This window comes from Athalia rosae, chromosome 5, assembly GCF_917208135.1.
Source record: "Athalia rosae chromosome 5, iyAthRosa1.1, whole genome shotgun sequence".
NCBI lineage: Eukaryota > Metazoa > Arthropoda > Insecta > Hymenoptera > Athaliidae > Athalia > Athalia rosae.
In genome coordinates this window covers 4754729-4778088 of record NC_064030.1, presented here as the reverse complement: position 1 = coordinate 4778088, position 23360 = coordinate 4754729, and the positions used below count along the sequence as shown (strand labels likewise).

Here is a 23360-nt window from a genome sequence, read left to right as displayed (position 1 = left end):
ACCGAATCCGATGACGGTAATTATTCCGTCGAGATCAGTTTTTGGATCTTGGAAAAATTAAAATGTCTGCGTGATATCTTTTCTAACGAAAAGGTGGAGGGAAAAAAATGATGGGAAATTTTAGTTTCCGCTTCACACCCCGCCCTTTCAAAATTTTTTGTGCACACATCACAGATGCAGCCTTCCAAATTTGTTTTGTACTGCAAATTTCCCATTTTCCTTTTTCAATTTTTTTTGCGCCGCATGTGAAAACAAAATCGTTGCGCCAAACTCAGAGTCTCAATTATTTGATTCGATGAAATATTTTCCGTTTGCGGAGTTTCCATGTATTCGTATATATACGAATGCATATACAAAATGCATTTATGTGCAATACATCGCGGAGAATACACGCTAAAAATATAAGCGCAGGTATATAGTACATTATATCAATAGTACATATATACGATATGGTTTAATAAGCGTGTGAGCGAGAGAGAGAGAGGAAATATGGATGTATTCTCCTGCAGTTGTATATAAATATATTTATTCCTGCAAAACAAGCATCAATTTACAATTTCCAATATAAATTTGTTGTATATATGTGTAAGCGTGTACGCGTACGCGTTGACGGTAGTGGTAGGTGCCGCACCTATAGCCGGTTATAACGTCAGAGCTCTAAAATTTTGAACCCTCCAAATTTGAGAGAAACCTATAGTCGGTAGAGGCCATTTCCAATTTCGCTCGGTATATAGCCGTCTGGCTAACCCATACCCACGTGGAGAAATCTGCATCGAAATATATTTAACATTCATGTACAGAGATTCACACGCACAGGTGTCGCATGCGGGTGCGGGTACATGTACTCGCGTACGTGTGCGTGTATGCTCGCTGCATCTACGCAGCCAATAATGCAGGAAGGGTATTTTTTGTTTTCGATGACTGCCGGGGCCACCTCCCTCTCCCTCCTCTTTGCACCCCCGTAACCGGCAGCGCCCCGACTTCGCCTCTCTATCTACTTCTATCTCTGTGTGCACATACCTCTCTATTGCATCCTATGCACCGTCAGCCGGGCAGAGAATTTTTTCGGCACGCCACGTATTGATCCCAGAGTCATTCAAAATGGCGGCTAGCCAGAGTCAGCCAATGACTGCGTGAATCGATGACTGCAGCGGGCAACCCCTGGACCGTCCAATGGGAGAACGGCCTCGCTGCAGCCACCCCGATTATACCGCCTGCCTCCAAACCTTTCCCCCCCGTCGACATTTTCAACTCCGCGATGACCGTTCAATGATTTTCCCCGGAAAATTTCGCTAACGAAATATCTCCAAATTATACTCCGATTTTTCCCCGATTCCGCTCCAAATCAATTTCGGATTCAATAAATGATGAAAATTCATTTAACCTTCGCTAACGTACCGGTCTACTAATTCGGCGTATGTTTTCAATCCTCATTACGCGCATCCGGACTGATGAACCAAGTTGGGATTTGTCGAAGCATGGATTTTTACGGAATCACCTCATGTTCAGATTGTGTCAGAGAAACACGTCGACGATATTCGCGGCACTACGTTATCCTTGAGCGTTTAACACCCACCGGGGTGATAGAAGGTCGTCCGATTGCGAGTTACCTTGATCCTGCTCGGAGCTCATAATGTCTGACCGCTATCTTATCTCCGGCTGTGAGCAGTTCCCCCTCATGGGAATCGAAGAAGAAGAAAAAATCGCGTCGTCGTGTTACGTGGATAGAAACGTTTCGATATTTGATCGTTATTTCGGTCATCCTGTCGCTTGAAAGCTCCTTCCTCAAATTTCATCGTTGTCCATGGTATACGGAATGCCCTCTTGGTTCGCCATAGCAATCGCGTGAAATTTGCAAATTATACATCATCGCGATACGCGTACATATAAGTTACAGCTATAATGTCGCGGTTAGGAAACTGCACCGTGACTCGGTTCAGTAGATACGTACAAGTTCTTTCAATACTGCAATAGTTGCGTTGCAACGGTATACATGTGTGCATTTGTTAGATTGGCGTCTATTGACACAGGCAATGCCACCGGCTCTTAATTCCCCTGTACGGTCAGAGGTATGTAGCAACGATACGTATAGGTGCTACGTGCTTATACTACGTACAGTCGGAAAAAATGACGATGATAAAAACGGAAATTTTCCACACTTTCATTCGTCGCCTCGAACGAACTGATTTTACCATTTTCAACGTTGAATTTCATTCGGTCTCCGGGCGGCGGTTTAAAGTTACCTCGCGATCTCGGTCGTCGATGTCGCCGGTTTTAATAAGTAACAATTTTTTTTTTTTCTTGTTTTTTTTTTTCTTTTCCTCTTTCTCTCTTTCATTTCCGCATCGCCGTGAACGCGAAGAGTTTCTGTCGCCGTTCAATTATCGTATTTATTAAATTTACACCGTACGACGACGGTTGTGTATAAATAATACACGAGTGGGATGAATTATGTGCACAATGTTGGAAGAGAGATGATGCGCCGCGATATGCACAGTTGTTCGTTTAATCGAGCCCGAGAGCCAATGACAGACGCATGACTTTTTAAAGCAGCTGTACGATGCGGTTTTTCTAGCACGAGCAGTTTTTCTATTAAGCTTCATTTGTTTCTTTCATTGCGTAATACGCCGGACGCAGCACTCATTTCATCCCACAGCTAGTATAATTCTTAATGAAAATTATTTCTGCAACGGTTTGAAAACTCCGACGATGCTGCGTTTGTTACGTGTATTGGTATATACGTACACTCATGTGAATCAAATATGTACGTACGTACGTATATTCCGTACTTTTTATACGCTGTGATCACTCGAATGCGGTGAATTTATTTTATTTTATTTACACGTGTCTCCGATCTGCGGTTTCATCTTTTTCCTCTTTTTTCATATCCCGTCTCCGGGGGTGGTTCGTTCTATTTTTCGGTTATCTCCGTAACTCCGACTTTTTCTCGCGGCATATGCAGCGTCGGTTTAGCACGGACAAGAACCCGTGATATTTCAACCCCTTCCCAGTTGACGTTATTGCCGCCAGACGGCACCTTAGATCGGGGTAGGTATAGTCGACGGGCGAGAAGCACCCTACTATCATGTCAGGGTGAAATATAGCGAAGCTGCGAACACGATTCCTGTTTTTTTTTTTTTTTTTTTTCTTATTCGCTATCGACAAAACTAACGATCACCAAGCTTCGGAGTAAAATGAATTCAAGAGTATCGCGTTTGTCCCATCCAACCGATTGTACCGCTCGCGCGTAATTAAAATATGTGTGTTTTTTTTTTTTTCTTTCCTCGTTTTCCTCGCGTACATTTCAAGTCCGAGTAGCCTAGTGACCACCCTCGATTCCGGGCTCCATAAAAATGACAATATCTCCCCGCAGCCCTGAACTACAGCCAAGACAAATGTCTTCCTATAAACCCGCTTTAATCTGGACAAGAGATCTCTCTTTTCAATAGGATATGTGCACGCGGTTTATACGTATACATATGGGGTGTAACAAGTTGAAGGAAAAAAAAAAACAAAAAAATGTACGAATAAAAAAATAACTTATGTGGGTGTATACGTGGTATTACTTATGGGTATCTTCTTCCCCGTACGATTTACCGTACACGTATGTACGCATGATTTTATGGGAGGTCGGTTTGTGTTGGAGCGTACGGTGTTAAGTATGTGTAGAAGTATATACTTATAAACGCGGCTGCATCGCGGCGAGTGGTTGTCTTTTTATTTCGTCCGTTAAGTCCAGCTGCCGATCGTGATCGTGATCGGAACCCAACCAACCAGCCACCCACCCACAATATACCCGCAACTTCTTCTTCTTCTTCTTCCTCTTCCTCTTCCTCTTCTTACATTGCTAGGCTGCTCGAACCTCACCTGTTTCACTTACCAGAGTTCATTTGTTATTTAAAGTGGTTTCGATTGCCAGATACACCGTTCGTACGTACCCTCTCATCCCCCTTTTTTATTCCATTTATATAAAAAAAAAAAAAAAAACGTCCCACACGTATCGTTTCGGTTTTCGAACCTCCGCGATCGTTGCCCTCGATTTTTACTTTCTTTGCATATTTTCATTTCATTTGAATCGCTGTGGTATTGGTCAAAAAGTGCTTTTTGTATCAAGAATTCTGAACGAAAGTGTCTTTCTCATCTTATTTTTTGTCAAGCTTCGTCGGTACGGTGGAAATCCGAGCTGTCAAGTTATCGACCTTAAAAAACTCAATTTTTCAAACTCATTTCGCACCCGAATTTTCTTCGGATGTATTTAAGATTCTACCACATCGAGTGGAGAAAATTTTTATCGGTAGATACAGACGGTACGGTTAAGATCAGGGCTCGAGATCCGCACGGATTCTTTTTCTCTTTTAACGCGCTTTATCCCCTGCAGCGATTGGTCCCACCCTCGCAGCAACACCCTTGAGCCCGTCGTTCAGAGAAAAAGAATCCAGCCCCTTGCCGCTTTTTTCTCGCCTCCCATTGGCCAATTTTTTTCCTTTTATGACCCGTTCCTCCCCTCGAGGAAAGAAAGAGACGGGAAAGCAGATGTATATATATATATATACATGTTATACTCGCAATATCAGAAATAGAGAATGGAAAAGAATTGAAATGGGATGAGTGAAATTCTGCGAATGCAGATTTCATACAATAATCAACCGCATCGTTTGGCTGGTACGCTCGCCTCACCCTGGACCGGCGCGTTCCTACACACGTGGCAGACACGTGGAAAAAAAGAATAAGAGTGAAAAAACAAACGAGCCTCGCGTGTAGGGGTTGGTATCAGAGGGAGGGAAAAGTGGCGGAATGGAAGGGAGAGACGTTACGCCGGTGGGGGTATACGATTCTCCATGCACGGAAGAGGGGAGATTTCGCCACGTTAGAAAAAGGAGCAGAGGGGCGAAGTTCTCGCAGGGGTTGAAACGGTTCACTGCTGGTGGTTCGTATCCGTAGAGGGGTGAGGGAAACGAAGGAAAAAGGGGGGAAAATTAGGAGAACGAAAAGGAAACGGGGGGGGAGAGAAAGAAAAAGAGAGAAACACCGAGCGAAAGAAAGAGAAGATACATGCAAATATAGTGGGGGGTGGCTTCCTAGCCTCCGGGGGATTCGTGGTCCAAGATGACCAACAGCTGCTGCATTTCTCAACTCACGTACACCGCGCATACGTACAATACGTACGTTGCCTTGTGCACACGTCTCGCAATTGGAATGTATGATAAAAAATGCACGCGTCCGATCAACCCCCAAATGTATCGACAAGAATTCTGTCGGTCGTTCGATTTCATTTGCTGGGGTGAATTAGAAGTTCGGGTGAATCGAGGTTGAGCTTGATAGGCCCGAAGTACAAGATGACGGATGATGGATTTTTCAAATTGGTAGCCATCGGTTTTGAACGTATATATTTTCAAGTTTACGTACGTGGGAGACAACGGTCATATGGGTCATCAGCCCCTTGTACGTCAGTCACGCATATGTTACCGGGTTACTAACGTACACGGGGGCCATTTTTGTATCGGACTATCCCCATTTTTAATGCACTGTACACCCGAGTACGCCCCCTTATGTACATATTGTTCACGGGCCCACACATCCCCTCTACAATTTTTCTGTCAGTCGACTTTTTAAGTTCAACGGGAACACATGCGACTTAAATGAATAAGGTGTTTGTACTCGGTATTCACGATTACCTCGTTACATGGGTGAATTTCGAAGAGAAAACGAACGAAAAAACGTGAGTCAAATCGTAACGCACGCACGAGTCGAGTCGAAGGACGTCCGAAGAGCTCCTTTATTCGTATTTATGCGTATGCGAAAAGAAAATTTATCGATACTCGATCGACGATTATAATTCGAGTGATGGAAAATGTCGAAGTAAAGGGGTGGGGGCTTCGTAAATTTAAAGAAGAGGAATAAAAAAGCAAGAGAAGAAAAGAATGACGTAGTAGATCTGTGGAAGTGAAGTTATACGGGCATTGCGCGTGGGTAAAAAATATCGGCCTTCGCTCGCGTCGGTTCTTACAACCCTCCTTCGTTCGGGCTCACCCCACTCTTTGGTTTGTCTACGGGCACCCCTTAGACGTTCCCCTACCACGAAGCAGGAATCCACCCCTGTCCCCTCCAGCACCCCCACCTTGAGGGGCGCGCGCCGAGACGTGGTGGGAGAAAAGGAAAAGAGGGGTGGACTAGAAATTGCTGTCCAAAAGCAGCTCAGTTTTTCATATCTGTAGGTCGTATTTTTACAAGTATACGGAAGATCCGGTCATCGAAATGACCGCTGTTGAATTTCGGATCGACCCAGGTACTCGAAATTCCCAAATACCGTCCGATTCAACTTTTTAATCGAGAAACTTCGTTCGTAAATATATCAGAAGTTCGTCCGTCTACCGCCACCTAAGACAACGCCCCTACTCGCCGGGTTCTTTAAGGCTCGGGGGGTGGCTTTAGTCAGACGCACGCGGTCTGAGACGCGATCTACCACCGGCAACGGAGAACGACTTAGCATTTGTCGCGAGCCACAGACCTGAGTCAGTTCGGTTCCTCCGCGTCAAGGACTTGAACACGGAAGGACTTTTTCGCAAAAGCATCTTAGCTCGTCCTACCCACGACGACGTAGTCGTATAACGGTATCCACCGTGTCTGCTAGAGCCAACCCCTAAATCTGACACGTTCCCTGGATTCAGTCCACAGTAAGCAACCGGACTCTACGCTGACCCCCGGCGTGGACGTGACACATTCTGCACGTTGTCCCCATTGAGAAAAACGACATTTTTACCAAATAAACATACGATATAACATCGCCATCCGAATCGAAATCGAATTTTTATTTCACACGTCTTCGAACAATATATGTTATGTTATTTATTTTTTCACCGTTTTACTTTCGTACGAAGTGTTTCTCCATCAAAAAACGGATATACACATATGCGTTTGATATTTTTGTGCCTTTATTTTCTTGCGTTTCAAAAATCTCATTCAGTTGTCATAAGTTATAAGTCATCGTAGCGTTACAGCTGAATTTTTTCCTTTTTCTTTCTTCTTCTTTTTCTCGAGTTTCGGTTCACTTTGCCGTTACTCTTAACATTGTCCGTTCGCCAAATGATAAAAAAAAGAAAAAGAAAAATCAAACAAACAAACAAAACAAAAATACCAGCAAACAAATATAACACAGTGCCTTGGTGAAATTGTGCATATAACAAAAAAAAAAAAAAAAAAAAAAAGCAAAAAGAAAATGAAAGGAAAGAATGGATAAAATTAAATTGGTGTTAGTGACTGATAATGAAAAGTTCTTCGCGATATTATATCCAAATATTACAAACGTGCTATAATTATTTATAGAGAAATTTGTTGTACGGAGTGATCAGTTATACATACATAGGATTTTTCGTAACGCACGATATGATCGAGAAAGTAACGTATCTTGATGTTATTTCACTTTTAAACAAAACAATCATCGTTATTATTAAAATGATTTGTTCTTTTTTCTTCCATCGAATAGAGGTCGATCCTAAGACATTTTTTATCATGAAACGCATTGTTTTTTTCTCGATAAATTTATCATTTAACTCAAGTTTGTCATGATACGTGAATAAAATCGTAACATTTGAATTCTCTACGTGGCATCCCGCGAAAACGGTAAAAACGTACAAAATCATTGCGATTTCAAACGTTTTGACATATTCCAATTGTATAAGTTAGAAAGAATTTCAGCAGCGAGAATATTTTAATCTCCTATTCGAATTAGAATTGAAAAAATACAAATTGGTTTTTTCGTTTTCTTCTTCTTTTCTCCTCGTTACAACGTGAGGTTAAAATTTTGTGTAGTTATCACGCTAACACCGATGTATCTGGACGTACATTTTTTTTTGTTGAATGAACATCCGTTTTCTTTGAGTCGGAATTATAAAATATTCAAAATTCATAATTTCATTTGTCATGTGAAAAGCACAAAGTAGGAAGAAAATCATGCAGCCTCAAATGATCCGTTGTGAAAAAGACTTTATATGTGTAAAAAACAAATCATTTACGATGTGATAGTTTTGTACGCCTATAATGGATCGAGTTCACAAATTATCTGAGGGACCAAGAATAATTCGTAACTGGCATTATTTCGTATAGTTAGACAACAGCAGATGAAAATCACGTTTTTTCATATTTAATTTTATTGTGAAAATGTGCGTCATTCACGATCCACTTTTTTGTACGTGTTGTTTTTTCGCACCTGTCAACCTGATCATTTTATGATTTTTTTCTATACAAATAAACAATTCGTTTGAAGCACGTGAGTGTTTTTGTTATTTTTTATTTAACTAGCCCCTCAAGTTGTTCCAAAGAATATATGATTTCATTTCCTTTTCCTACTTTATTTTTCTTTCAGTTTTTTAATACTCCAATTTCGAACTCTGACTGAAAAACGGACAGCTACTGCGAGCGTCGCGACGGCGAGGGGTCTTCTGGATATTGTTGTTTAATTTCGTTGCCCCGACTGATCTTCGTTTATTCCGAAAGCGAATGTTTCAAAGATTTTGACAGCGATTTTTCGATCAAGTGTCGACGAATTTTCTTCAATATAATCCGATTCTGTGCCAGTTGACATAAATCTCGCAATACTCGTTCACTGACGAAAACTTTGAAATATCATACGTAGAACATGTAAATTTTTTTTTTTTTTTCTTCTTTTGTCTTTTTTCGTCGCTTCGATGAAATTCAAAAGTTTTATTTTACCCATAAGTCTTCCGTACATCGACGTATCGAGCCAACTGTGCGTCATGAAAATTTCCAGTATACCGAGCTATTTGTCAAAAAAACCTTTCGCACCGAGTGTCAATTATTAAAATTGAACACGTTCCGCACGCGTTTAATTTCTCCTACACGTCCAGTTGGTGGAAATTTTTCAATTTCTCAAAATTCGATGAACAATTGACTTTTTATCTATAACTACATCAATCAGTGATAATTCTCGCGGTGCTTCACCCGCTAAATCGAATATATATTTTTGAATAAATCACGACAACTACCTTAAATACAAGTATATTCAAAATGTTTATGATCCTACGTTGCTCGAAAATTATCGAACAATTCTCCGTTCAAGTGTTGATTTATTTTTCTCTCAACGTATTTGTCGCCCCTTATTTTTCGTGAAAATAATTCACGACGGAAGATTTATTCGTCGACGTGATCCCACTTATAGTATAACGTCGACTACGCGTTTGCGATGACAATTTTCTGATCAATTGTGATACAGTGAAATCAGTTCGATTCATTAAACGATTATCGGAATCTGCATCAGAACTTATTAAGATCGTATTTCCCTTTTTTTTTATTTCAGCTTCGAGCGGGCGACGAATTGCAGCGAGAGAACCCCGCGAAGGAGAAGAAGATAAGACAAAGACGGAGGATAAGAAGCAGAATCGAAGGTATACCAGAAGAAGAGGACACGAGGCGCAGTCTCAGTCTTAAAAATACGTACAGAAGAGAAGAGAGAAATAGAGAGGGAAGTGTAGCGCGATAAGATACGACAAAGTGCTAATGAAGAAGGAAATTTTGAAGAAATAATAAGGAATACGGAGGACGAGAAAATTTTCGAGATAAAAGGAAGAACATAAATAAAAGTCAAAATTAAAAGAAGTAACAAAAAAAAAAAAAGAAAGAAAGAAAGAAAGAGAACGAGAACGAGAAGTTGTGAGGGATCATAATTTGGAAAAACAAATTCTTATCTGTTGTGAAGAGATCGCGGATCGACTTTGCTCCATATATTACATATATTTCAGTGTGTTCAAAAAACGAGTGTACCTAAGTGCAATATTTATAAAACCTACTAAACGATAATAAGAAGTAATTATTAATGTCAGGAGATATCGAGTTATTCGATAATCGACCCAATAATTAATAATTATTAAATAATTTAAAAGAAAGAAAGAGATAGAGGCGTAAGGAAACATAGAGTCGCATTACGAGGCGTTCCCCATTATCTAACAGACAGAAAGAAGGCATCGTACGTAATAAATAACGCTATACGAAGTAAGCAGGAATAAAAGTCACAGAGACACAATACTTCCGTCTCTAATAAATTACGCGTGTAAAAGTTTCGCTGACTTTCAACGCAAAATAAATAACAATAATAATAATAATAATAATAATACTTTTTAAATTTGAAAAAATCCCCCAAGTTCGCGTCCCGGTATACATAAAAATCACAGGGCTACTCAGGGCAACCGGGACACACGCTTGCAGTGGATTTTTTCACATCTCGCGATTACGCATCGGCAAAAAAGTGAGAAAGGAAGAGAGGAGGATCTTGACCGTCTGTTTGGATAATCAACGCTTCGTTTACACCGTCCGGGCTGGGCAATCCTGAAAATAACCTGAACTTAAGTGTACTAGCTGTTAAGTAGATAAAAGAAAAAAAAAAAAAACTACCATATAGTCATTGAGAGGATCAAGAATCTTCGGCGAAAATCGGTGTTGAATTATATCACCGGAGTAGTAGACGCCGGAGGTAACCGATACTGTATATACACATTATATACACATACACATGTACATGTATATACATAAACATAATAATTATTACTCGCGACTCTCGACACTCCTTGATTATTAAAGTAAGATAAGGTGAACGATTTGAGAAGGCCGAAAGAACGATACATGATCCATAAATATATCAACGTAGTTGGCACAGGATCACCACCGTCAAAGGCAGAAGTGAAATCCGTCTTACTCTGCTCAACAAACTTATCCAATAACGGGAAAAGTAACAACAACTGACAAGATTACCCGCCACGCGCGAGCTACCGCTATAAACGGTAAGCTCAAGAAATAAACCCTCGTCCCCCCAAAAGTACCGATCTCTGACTGGACTGAAGTCGAGATCGAGCTGGTGCTTACAGGAAGGGTTGACAAAAAGCGGGCAAGCTGCGCCGCAAGGGGATAGCACGGGCTTCGCGCGAAGGCCTCAAAATTTCGGACGCGACGGCACTGGACCTGCGCTCCCAGTCTGCGAACAACTTTGTCGTAGCTGGACAAAGTCCGCACCATCAGCAGCACGCCGGAAACCATCACTCTGGCGATTCGGGGGGTCGGTTAGCCGGAGGGGGCGGAGGAGGCGGGGGCGTTGGCGGAGGAGGTGCGGGCGGCGGGGAAGGATGGGAGATCATTAAAGAAGAAGAAGTCGAAGACCTGAAGGATATTGCCCCAAAGAGGAGCTTGGGCTCGCGGGACGAGCTGGACGACGAGGACGAAGAGGATAGTTGCAGTTCACCGGAGCAAAAACCGGAACCCATGGAAGTTCAGGCGTCGGCTGTATCCTTTGTAGCAGCTAATCTCCAAGCGCTAAGGCAGCAGGTCTATAAAATGTCCGATTACTGGCACCAACCTCAACGAGGTCCCCCCCAACATTCCCCGAATCTTCAGCACGGCTTCGGAATTCAACACAGTCCGATCGGACACAGTCACATTCAACACAGTCCTATGGGCCAGCAGCAGCAGCAGCAGCAGCAACAACAACAACAGCAGCAGCAACAACAACAGCAACAGCAACAACAACAGCAACAACAGCAACATCACGTTGCACAATCGCAAAACGCTCAACAACAGACCGTGCAGTCGCAAAATTCGATGCACAGTCCAATCGGGCAACCCCAACAGCCGCAACAACAACAACAACAACAACACCAACACCAACCGAATCCAACGCAAGTACAACAAAATTCCGCCACCAATATGTTGCAGAATGCCACCGCGCAGGTGATGCAACAACATCAGATGACGATGGTGCACCAACAAGCCGCAGCGGGGCAACAAAATACGCAGTTGAATCAGCACCAGGCATCGCCACAGGCACCGACGACTCCCTCGCCGTCTCAGGTCGAGCACCAAGCGATAAACGCGAACAGCATCGCCCAAAACCTGCACAGCCTTACACAGCAGGCCCAACAACAACAGCAGCAGCAACAACAACAGCAGCAGCAGCAGCAACAACAACAACAGCAGCAGAATATGTCGCAAAGCCAGAGTACGGCGCAGGTGCTCAACGCGAATCTTGGCCAGGCCCTTACCCAAGCATTGACGCAAAATATGCAACAGAATCTGAGTCAAACGTTGCAACAAAATCTGGCTCAAAGTTTGACCCCGAGTTTATCGCCGCAACAACAACAGCAGCTATTGAACCAGCCACAAAATTTGACTCAAATAAAATTCGAACCCCAAACGATGGAACAGAACATACAAAATCAGGCGCAAAATTTGTCGCAAACATTGCAACAACAGGCGCAGAACCTGTCGCAAAACTTGAGCCAAAATCTCAGTCAGCAAACGATGCAACAACAAGCTCAGAACTTGACCCAAAATTTACAACAACATCAGCAGCAGCAGCAGCAGTCGCAACATCAGCAGCAGCAGCAGGAACAAACCCTTGGACAAAATCTCCAACAGGCGGCGCAAAACATGACCGCTACCATGGGCCAAAATGGGAACATCGCTGGTATGGGACTGGTTAATCAACAACAGCAGCAACAGCAGCAACAAAATCAAAATTCCATGCTTAGCCCTGGCACAGTTAGTCAGGATAGTCACGACGCTACCCTTACCGAAAAACTGGTCAACGAGTTGCAGGTGAGTGTTCAACTGGTTATACACAACGTATCCTAGTTAAGGTGCCTGGCGCTTCTGGGCGTCAGTGCGAACCCCCGAAAAACTCGTCAGGTTCCGCCGTTCGTTACACCGATCCCTCACACCTCGGAACCAACTCCGTCCTCCATAGGTTTCGAACCTGCGGTTTATCGAGTCTCAGGTTTACGCTGTGGAACTCGAGACTGTACCCAAGATATATTAGCGCGCTGACTATACGGTTCACGCACACAATCGTATCAACCCCTGACTTACTGTACCACATTAACACAAGAGCACACGCAACGCACATACATAACGTTAACACCCACACATTTCATCGCTCAACTTATACGCGGCCCTCCATCCGAGCGTAGGCACACACAGATAGGGATGGATGCAGATACGTCTCCTGGGGTTCTTGACCCGCGCAATATAGATAATACCATCATACGCATCATGCGCCGGCTATACGAACGTCTTGAGAAAACATCGAACGGTATTCGTCGAACCGACTCGTACGCCTGTCGCGAATCTTTTCAAAAGAAAAAGAAAAAAAAAAAACCAAAAAAAAAACGTTAAAAAAAATATGCGACTCTTTTTTTCGATTCGTCGATTCCCGATTGAAAAGATCTTTCGGACTCGTGCTTGAGACGAGGTAGTAAAAACTGACGGCTCTAAGGAATGGAGTGGCGATATCGTCAATATTATTTCGGCACTACGGTACTGCGTCGTGTCACCGTCAAAACTTTAGCCATTTTAGAAAGCGCCCGCGGTCGCGAAATACCTTTGTCTTATTTTTATCGGAGCTTTTCATTGCCTGGTTCTATTTTAACGCGCTTCGTTTCACGTATACTCGTACGTATTAATAGTTGGGGAGAGGGGGTGTCAGAGTCGATTGTATCGGCTCAACCGGGAACGGGACTTTTTTTCCCTTCGTTCCGTTCCGCCGAAACGGTATCGGGAATATTCGATTCCAGGCTAATTGTAAGCGTGGGTTTATAATAACGCTGGGTATCGTTGATTGAAATGAATCTTTATCGCTTACGAACGTCCGGTAAACGTCGTCCGTTTCAAGGTCGCGTAAGACGGCTGACCAACATCGCGGGATCGTGTCAACAGTCGATATCTCCGAGTCTCCGAACCCAGAAACTGCAATCCAACCTTGATCTGTACGTGTGCCGACTTTCCGGAGCCCGAGGTCGTTCGAATACGTCGCACGCAAATCGGTTGAAGATTTCGAACAAAAAATAATCCCAGATGAAAAAAAAAAAAAAAGAGCAAGATTATTTTGTGGGGTACCAGAGCGGGTGATCGCTCGCTGGTCGGTATCAGCTGGCTGGTACAATATTGATCATCGTCTCGTTAATACGGCGACGATTGATGTAGATTCAATTTTTCTTATCTTCGAGCCGCTAAATCCTGACTAACAATATCCTCTTCCTCAATAGTCCCGCGCCTCTGCAGCTGGCCTAGGAGGTGCTGGTGGTATGGGGAACTTCAACGAACGCACTCTGGAGGAGTGCTGGTCCACCCTACAGCGAGTGAGTTGAAATGTCCAACTCGATTCGACGCCTGTTTTGTCACTCATTGTTAATTGTTTATTTTTGAAAATAATTTTCTTTACTTTTTTACCTTCATCCACATTCACACATCATCTCAATTGGTTTCTTGAATAGCCTACGATATTTCAGTTATTGTTTTGCTCCGTCGTTTTCAATCGAACACTCTCACAATTCCTTCACGTTTTTTTTTTCTGCTCACCCATGTTCGATCGAACTTAATCATTGATACTGACGATTGATTGGATTGATTGATTATTTGTTTTTCTTATTTATTTGTTTCTTGGCATTTTATACCCTGCACGTATTTTCGTTGATATTATTGTTCTTTCGAAATCGTTCATATTTTTTTGGTTCGTATCTTGGCAGCCCTAATTTTACACATAATTGTCGTACCTGTAGAAAGAATTCGAAATCCTATTCGTACCTGTGTATCGGGGATCGACACATGATCACAGATTATACGTAGCCGTCGCAGAATAATTTTTAATCGTTTCTCGTTGTTATCCTCTTGATTTTCTTTCGATAATTTTCTGTGTAAGATATTTGTGTCGTGTAAGAATAGCAAAAGCATGCAAAATAAAAATTTCTCAATACATGTGTGGTGCGATTTTTCGCCTGCAGATGAAATTTCCCCCGTTCGTCGATGGTTTAGTACAATCCGCAATACGAACTAGATCCGATTATTAATTCACCGAAGTGGGTGAACAATGTAGGTGTATAATTCAATCCGTCGTTCTATAGCGCGGCCGGCGTTATTTGACAGAGTTCCCCCTGCAAGTTGTTGGAAGTTCGCGAGTTTTTAGCAACGCTAATAAGTTCACGTTGCGTTTCCTGCGTATCCTTGAGATTTTTCTATCTTTCTTCTATCTCAAAATTCCAAAATCCGCATCGTTTGCGGTGAATTCGCAGCAAATGTGCAGATTTTCATCGATCCTGTGATCGAGCGCATTTCATATCTCCGTGAAAACTATTTCCAAGTTTCGAATGAAGCGAAGTTCGGTTGAAAAATTTTTATGAAAAAAATCGAAAAGGAAAGAAGAGATATCGAGCGAGAGGGGGATGAGGATGGGGGTACTTTGGATGGAGAAATAGAGGAATTTTAAAGAAAATACCACTAACGAGCGTCGGAATTGTGTTAGGTTGAAAGAAACGGGGAGAGCGCGGTAACTTCTGGACGCGGTAACTTTTAAATTCGCTCCGTGAAGCAACAATTTGTTTCGTTAAGTAGCCGGAGTCCTTTGTTTTTGTGGTTTACTTTTTACGTTCTTTTTATTTTTGTCCGACCGTTACTCCCCCCCACCCCGAAGTATGTATAGGTGGTTTCGTACCACTCACAGCTCTTTTAAAAGCCGTTGCGGTGTACGAAAAGTAAAAAAGAGGAGAGAAGAGAAGGATAAAAGACGCGGCGGGGGTGTGGTAAAACTTTTGTAAAATGGCAAAAATGCCTGGAAGAATAATTGCAAAGTTGTTGAAATCCCCGCGTGAATTTAATTAAAATCATTTATTATCGTTTGACGAACGTTTCCTCACAATTCCCAATTTAATTTTACTTCAGCTCATCTTGCAGCTTGCCCACAGAATTTTTTGCCACCGCATACGGCCGCGGAAAGCCCTCGATGCCCACTACACGCAACGTCCCGATTCTTTTTTCTTTCCCAAAAACGTTTCCCGAATTTCCTGATCGAGCGTTCCTTTTTTTTTCCGCCCATCTCACTCTTCATTTCTTCTCGATTCTTCTATTCGGGGTTGACTCTAACGACCACCCTCCGGGTATTACAACGTAATATTTGGCACCCTCCTTCCGGGCGAGTAATTTTTCAAGATACCTTGCGGAGCTCTGGGGGTTGATGAAAGCGTGTCCAATCGGAAACCGTTTCAAAATCGATACAAAATGGTTGACTTACTGCTGCATTCTACGTTCAGAAAAATATGATCGTGCTCACACTATACTGTATGGAAAAAAAAGGTTCAAAGAGAAAAAGAGATTTTCAAAGCTTGGAAAATTTAGTCCGCAGAAGCTATAGTTTTGGTATTTTTCCGATTCGCGTGATAAAAAATTTAATATTCTTCAATCTTTCGAGCGAATTTTGAATTCATCGGTGCCTAGTGTAACGTAAAACGCACGAGACACGCGGACAAGGCGCGAGGTGAATCGTGGGAACATCCAAAGCCAAAAGTGAATAAGAGAAGATGAAAGAAAACAGTAAAAAACTAGGCTAATCCAAACATTTTTCGCATTCATAGTTGAACCCCCCGTGTGATTTTCTCATGCCTCTTTTCTCTTCGTTTTTTGCTCCGATGGGGTACTTTTTTTTTCTACAAATGAAAATTTAATTATTTCAGCGCCTCTCGACGCGCACCCCTTTTGCTCAGCGAGTTCAGGCTATTCAAATCAATTTTTTTTTATTCTCTATCTTAACCAAGTGCGAACTGGTACATCGTTGTTCAAACAACACGTTATATACCTAACGCACGTTCTGCACCCTTGTACATGTATACATACATACATACGTGCGGACTATTTATTACATATACGTGTTACAACCGTGCATGCAGGGGAAGTACTCTGGTATTATAGCGTAACGTTTAGACACATGCGGCAATTAAAAGGACTATAGAGCAGGATAAAGATTCATACGGGGTTTCTCGTGTACACGAGTCGTTTCTTCTCGGGACATAGAGGATCGCCGTACGGGCCTTACTTATAACAGAGTTCAAAACAGGTTTTGATATTCCGTACAGCGAGAGCTGGCGGCGTAAAAAGTGCTGCATCAGTAATAAGAATAAGGTAGAGAAAGGCGAGAGAAAAAAATTTTTCGGAACAGCGGTGCACTCGCCTCCCTACAGATGCAAATTTGATACGTGGTATTGTCTCAACCCCAGTCTTAAGGGATGCAGAAATACTCCTCGCGTATCCAACCATCGTCCTTGCATTGTGTTTGTATTTTTTTTCTCAAATTTTTTCCAACGTTTTTTTTTTTTTTTTCTCCGAGTAACCGAGAATTTTTCTTCTTCTAATTTAAATAACGGTCCTCGCACCGTCGTCTTTTGTTTCATCCCCCAATGGATTTGAAATCCGAACGGTTTCCGTGCCGCATGGCCGTTACGCGAACGATCCTTGCGAACGAAATTATAATTTCTTAACCCTTTCTATCCGTTTCTCTCTCTTCTTTCCGTCTCTCTCTCATCTCCCCCTCCATACCCCTTCCCCCCTCCCCCCCTGTTTCTCTATATCTGCGCAACGAAGTTTCTTAGATTTTCGGTAATTTTGTATGATTTTCAGATCGCATGATCCCATCTAATAACGCTAGGTATTCCACTTCAGAACAGCAACTCGCAATCGGCACCAGCCACTGAACGACGCCCAATTGTTTTCCACGGAACGAAATCACCGCGTAACTTTCCCTTAATTATATTAATACACACTATCCATTTTTTTTTGTTCGAGATTGTAGGAAAATCGTGAGACCGAATCAAACGTTCGATCAATTACGGTAACAATTAGTTTCTCGACAAAATCGATACGTAACGATTCAGAAACGAGTACAAAGCGTAGAAAAAACGAAGGTATTTCCGTCGATCGCTTCGAGGAATGATTCGCCATTGCGTAGACGTATAGATGTGTACGCATGCATATACATAAGGTCATAATCGCGACGTCGTTGTGTCCGCGGACGTAACCGCGCGTTCGAAATCTGCAACGACGCTTCCGATCTCGAATGACGTCATCGCCGACTTGTATGCACTTACTCGAACGTATCATACGTACTCTTTACACGTACGTGCGAGGGGTCAAAGGACTCGGGCGGGTGGTACAAGCGCGGAACTCGCTCTGCCGGGTACATCGTATATCACGTGTCCCTCCGAAACTATTTTTCGCAAAAATATCGCATACACAGAGGTATACTGGCGAGTAGGCGCGTATCAGGCGTACGTATCGTCTCCAGTTTCGCCGGGACCTACCCCAACGCATTACGGTCCGTGCGAGGCCTTCCTTTCCCTGCGTTAAGCCGTGTGCCGATTCGCGAGGCGCTTCGACGCGATTCTACACAGATTTTATGCATATGTATATACACAACGATGCAGATAACTCATAAAAGTGTCTTGCGGAGTCACCCGCACACGTGCGTCCCGAACGTTAGTCCGCGGTTTCCATAACGTTACCGCTTGTACAGTTTCTTGCAACAGAAGTTATTCTTTGTGTCTTTTACAAGAGAGAGAGAGAAAGAAAAAAAAAAGAAGAAAAGAATAGGAAAGACTGAAAGAAAGAAAGAAAGAAAGAAAGTCTTGTTATATTATGCACCTATATATACATATGACGTATGCGCACACATACTTCTGCGACGATGGTGCGCTCCGGGCTTGATTTTTTATTTTCATTTTTTCTCTCGTTCTTTATTTTATTATTCCATTTTTTTTTCTTTTTTTTTCTTTTCGTTTTCTTTTCATCTTATTTTCTTTCTTTTTTTTTATCGTTCGTTGACTCTGCAGCACAACGCGGACCAGAGCGTCGCCCGCGTCCGGCGCTCCCGCGCTCTCCCGTTCCCGCGATGTTGCTGCCGCTGCTCTGCGGCTGCTGCAGCGGGGCTCGTTGCACAAACCAATGCGATAAGATACTCGTATATTCCGTGCGACTCGAGCGCAGTCGAACTTTCGAAGCTGTTGGATTCATCGAAAATTGATCCGTTTTCACACCTATGCACGGTATTCCAACCGTGAGAACACGCTCCGATCCTTACGATCGAATTTCGATTACTTTTTGCAAATTTTGAGATCTCTTCAGATCCGAAACTCGAGGTCGAACGTACGCGTTCGCGTGGATCGGATGAGCGAGGTTCGTTTTTGGGACGGTTGCGGTTAATTTTTTCTTAATTCTTTTTCGTTCAAACGGAAATGCAGCTACCCCTTACGCAGTTCGTCGGGATTTCCGTTATCTTGTCGTCGATTTCTTTGGACTCGTGGTAAAATCGGACGGAATGAAATTTTACAAGTTAAAATAAATGGCATGAAAAGGCAACTGAGACCGTCCCTCCCCCTTAGATGTAAGGCTCGAGCTCGTAACCTCGGCGTAACTCAGGGCTGGGCTTTTGCAGGCTGCTCTCCTCAGCAGCAAAAGATCGTTGCCCTTCTAAATATAAGTTTGAAAATCGAAGAGCAAAACTGCCGAGTTTTGCCTCCTCTCGCGGTCCTTCCACAGTACGGCGAGAGGAGAGCTAGGAGAGAGAAAGGAAGGGAAAAAAAAAGAAGGAAGCGAAGGAAGAAAGAAATACAGCGAGAGCACACAGAGAGCGCGCGGATACACTCTACCCAACGGACGAGCCGTACGCGTATATTTGTATTTGTATGTATGTACGTGTACATAATACTCGGTATAATATTTATACGCGAGTGTATGGGTATGTTGTATAGGTATGACTTCGTAGGTAGGATTTCTTTGGTGTATATATCGCCTGTGGCCTCCCTCGCGATTCGCGCATGGCCGTTTGCCCGATCCCTCCGTACCTCACCTTACGCCTCATCCGCTCGCGCCGCTAACTCGCCGCTCGTTTTACGATTATATTCCTTACAAGCCTCTCTTCGTTCGGGCTTATTTCGCAGGCAACGCTCCGGCGTGTATAGTAGTCGTAGGTCGGGACGTCGCGCCGACATAGCGAGGGACGACGGCTGTGCGAGGAGGAGGATGCAGGCGAAACGGCTCGAGCGAGATAAAAAGAACTCTCTCGATCGTGGTGGGAGATTCGAAAGAGAGAGGGGGGCCGGTGGGAGTAAAGGGAGGCCGAGGGAGAGGAACGAGGGAAAAAAATAAAGCCGATTCCGAATCTGGGTCACGGAACGTATGTGCGTAAAAATAATAAAAAAAAAAAAAAAAAAAAAATTAACAAAATATCATAATAATTTATATATATATATATACAGATGTAAGTACATGTGAGAAGAGGGAAAAAAAAAAACAAAAATAATAAATTGCACCGCTGGGAGGCGTTGGGGAGGAAAAGAGAAAGAATATATATATATATCGTTAAAAAGCGGGAGGAGATGGTAAAATAAAGAAAGAAGAGTGAAATAGAGAATGATAAAAATAACTAATCGGGGGAGACTGACCGCTGGTAGTTATATGCGTATATATGTATGCAGTTCTTTATCCTCGACTCTTGCCGATGCTGCTGCTGCGGCTGCTGCTGCTGCTGCTGCTGCTGCTATTGCTGCACCATGCATGCATTTTATATACACGGGAATGCAACGAGACGTAATTATTTTTAAGCTGTCATGCGGTGTCCCCATTTATTGGACGAGAACAAGAGAAAAAAGAAACATCAAAAATTGAATCAGATATTTCGTGTAATCATTTACAACGATTTTTTTTCTCATCTTCCAATCTCATTGGTGTGGTCCAAAATTTTTTGTTCAATTTTTTTCCTTTTTTTTTTTTCATCAAATCCGCCGGCTCTTTTCCGTATGCAGTTATTTCTACACACGGGAACGCCGGGCTCAACCTTGATGAAAAACAAGAAATTGGTTCATTGACTGTACGTAATGGCATTAATTATACGCGAGTTGTTAATAGACTCGGAATATATGCAGGTGCGAACGCATTCTTCTCGTATTCATGAAGAAAAAAAGTAAAAGAACAAATAGAAAAAAAGAAAAAAAGAGTTCAAATTAATCGGTCGTTGTTTCTCTTTTCGTGTTCTCCACGTTCGTCTTTTTCCTTTCATTTATTTCCTCGAGATGCAGGCTCGAGCTGTGCGGTATAATTTTAGCGAAAGAAATTTCGGAGTTTGTCGAACTCCGTTGCCGCATCTGTTATTATACGCGCCGGCGATTATGCGAATTTCGGGGCGCAGAGTAGGGTGTACAACTGCACGGCCGTTTCATCGTACTGCGGTATATATTTATTTTTCTTCTAATCAAAGATCGAAGTAACGTACTCGGATTTTTTTTTCCTCTCCGCAGCATCCGCGCGTACGTTACGCGTTCGTGATACACGTACGTGTGCGAGAGCACCGCGTATCGTGCGTGGGTGAATAGCCTCGGTCTTGGTATGCGATGAGGAGAGAGAAAAATGGGGAGGGATTCGCTAAGTCGAGGATGGCAAAACGGTCGAAGGAAAAGCGGATGGGAAAAGGGAGGCGAAAATCGTTATCGCGGGATAATGGGAAATGGAAGAGAACCGAGGGAAGATCGCGAGGGATCCGCGTGCGTAGTTTTCCCGCGCTTTTCCATCGCGCGTTGCGGATCGGACGGTCCGCGAGATCGAGCAAAGTTTGACTTCGATCGCGGGGTCGGCGAATTCGAACGTGTGGAAAGCAAAAGCTCCTCGATGATTTTCCTCGGCGTTCTCGGTCGGGGAATCTTGCGTCCGAATGCTCGTCGACGGTCTCTGAAACTCCGTGCGAGGCTCGTCACTCGCAGCGCGGCTCGAAGAGACTTGCATCTCGACGGGCGTCGCGACGCGAGCTCCTTAACCTCAGACAACCTCAACCTTCCGTCATCCTGGACCCCCTTCCCACCACCTCCCTCTCCTTGGATCCCATCTCCTCAGCCGTCTACCTTCAGACCTTCGCGCCAGTTCCCCACTACGAATATTTCGTCCAATGAGGGGCGAGGACGCGGTTGCATAGAACCAGGCTCGGTACACAAGGCACAAGGCAATTCTCTGGGCCGAGCATTTTATACAGAAAGACTCTTAACAGAAGTTGCGCACGCAGCCCGTTGCAACCCAACTACTCTACACGCGTTTACGCATTCGTCTTTGACTCAAAAGTTTTCCGCGCTTAAAAATTCCGACTCCGGGACGCAGAGACGCTCGTACCTAACGCGGCAAAAATCACTTGTTAGATATTTTTTACAATACATCATTTTTCATATTCAACCCGTAACACGTGGAACCGCGTTCGCACCGACGTCATTCGTTTGAATTTCGCTACGATTCTTTCTCTCGCAATTTATTTATTATTTTCCAATTCATTTTATATCGAGATAATTGACCGATAGCGGAAAAAATATCAGCCGAAATATTAATTAGACGGTAAAACCGAAAAAAGGATAAAAATGCTAAAAATGAAAAGTTTTGATATTTAGTCCCATTCTCTTGGAACGTTTAATTTATTTATTTTTTTTTTTTTTCCGAAAGATAGAAATGCATTCGAATTGATCTTTTTCATAACTTTTTTTTTTCAAAATTTTCACCGATGTGTTATCCGCGTGCCTATATTTTTTTTTTCGTTCCACTTCGACACAAATACCGATGACGGTTTTCGAAGGTTTCGGTAGGAGAAAAATTTCATAATCGACCGATTACTTTATTTCACATCATTGGTAATCATTTTTTTTTTTTCAATTTTTTCAAATTCCTCTTCATTTCGTACGGTCAAGCGATCGAGGTTGTTGCTGGTCATTAATGGTTTTTCGCCGTTTTACTCGAAGTCACGTGACAATATAATATTATACGGTCTTCAATGACTATCGGATTTTTTTCACAATGGTTGTAACAGTCGTGACCGCTAGTCTTCGATGATAACCATAAATAAACGAATGGTTTTTTTATTTATTAATTTTTTTTTTTTTCCATTTTTTTTTCTCGTCTCGTTATATTCTCTCATTCGCCTCGCATAATAAAAAATCGTACTGAATTAGGTATCGGGTCGCGAATAACGTATTGAAGAAGAAAAAAAAAAAAAATCCTGTCAAAAAGTGTACGTCTGGTAAAATAGTTCACTCGTACGTAAATTTCAACTATACATACGTATGTGCATATCGATACAGATATTCGTTGAATTAAAAATCCAAAACGTGTCGTATATCTGTACAGATAATAAACTTGAAAAGTTTGTCTCTGATCAAGTGAAGTCGTCAGACAATGGACCTCATAAACAGTGTGCCATATTTTGTGATTGTTCTTTTTTACTCAACATTATTTTATTAAAATATACTGTGATCTATAAAGCAAGTTAATAAATAAATTATAACTTAAAAAAAAAAAAAAAAATTCGTACAATTAAAATCAAATTAAAGAAGAAGAAAGATAAAATAAAATATCAAAGCGTTTCGTGCTATAGTTTTCGTTCAAGGTAAGAAATATGTGTACACGTAATTCATGGATACATGCAGAAATTACATGCGAATAATTTACTGATTCATATAAAATTCTGTACAAATAAAATTATATCATGCAAACATGGAACGGTAACTTTTATCTCCGAA

At 42.5% G+C, this 23360-nt stretch overlaps 1 protein-coding gene across 19 annotated transcripts in view; it reads left to right on the top strand.

Moving 5' to 3' along the window:
• Positions 1 to 23360, top strand: part of LOC105689181 (zinc finger protein 853-like) — a 97263-nt gene that overhangs the window by 16537 nt on the left and 57366 nt on the right. For 15 of the 19 annotated variants that reach the window (XR_007278423.1, XM_048655287.1, XM_048655286.1 and 12 more), the window contains 2 exons: positions 9314 to 12597; positions 14043 to 14135. Coding sequence is in view for 18 of the 19 variants with exons in the window: in XM_048655287.1 (XP_048511244.1) it covers positions 11266 to 12597; positions 14043 to 14135 (1425 nt within the window). In the remaining variant the exon portion in view is untranslated. Of the gene's footprint in view, positions 1 to 6362; positions 6675 to 6702; positions 7396 to 9313; positions 12598 to 14042; positions 14136 to 23360 lie in introns of those variants that run through there. The other 4 variants (XM_048655301.1, XM_048655300.1, XM_048655288.1 and 1 more) reach the window with 3 other exon arrangements.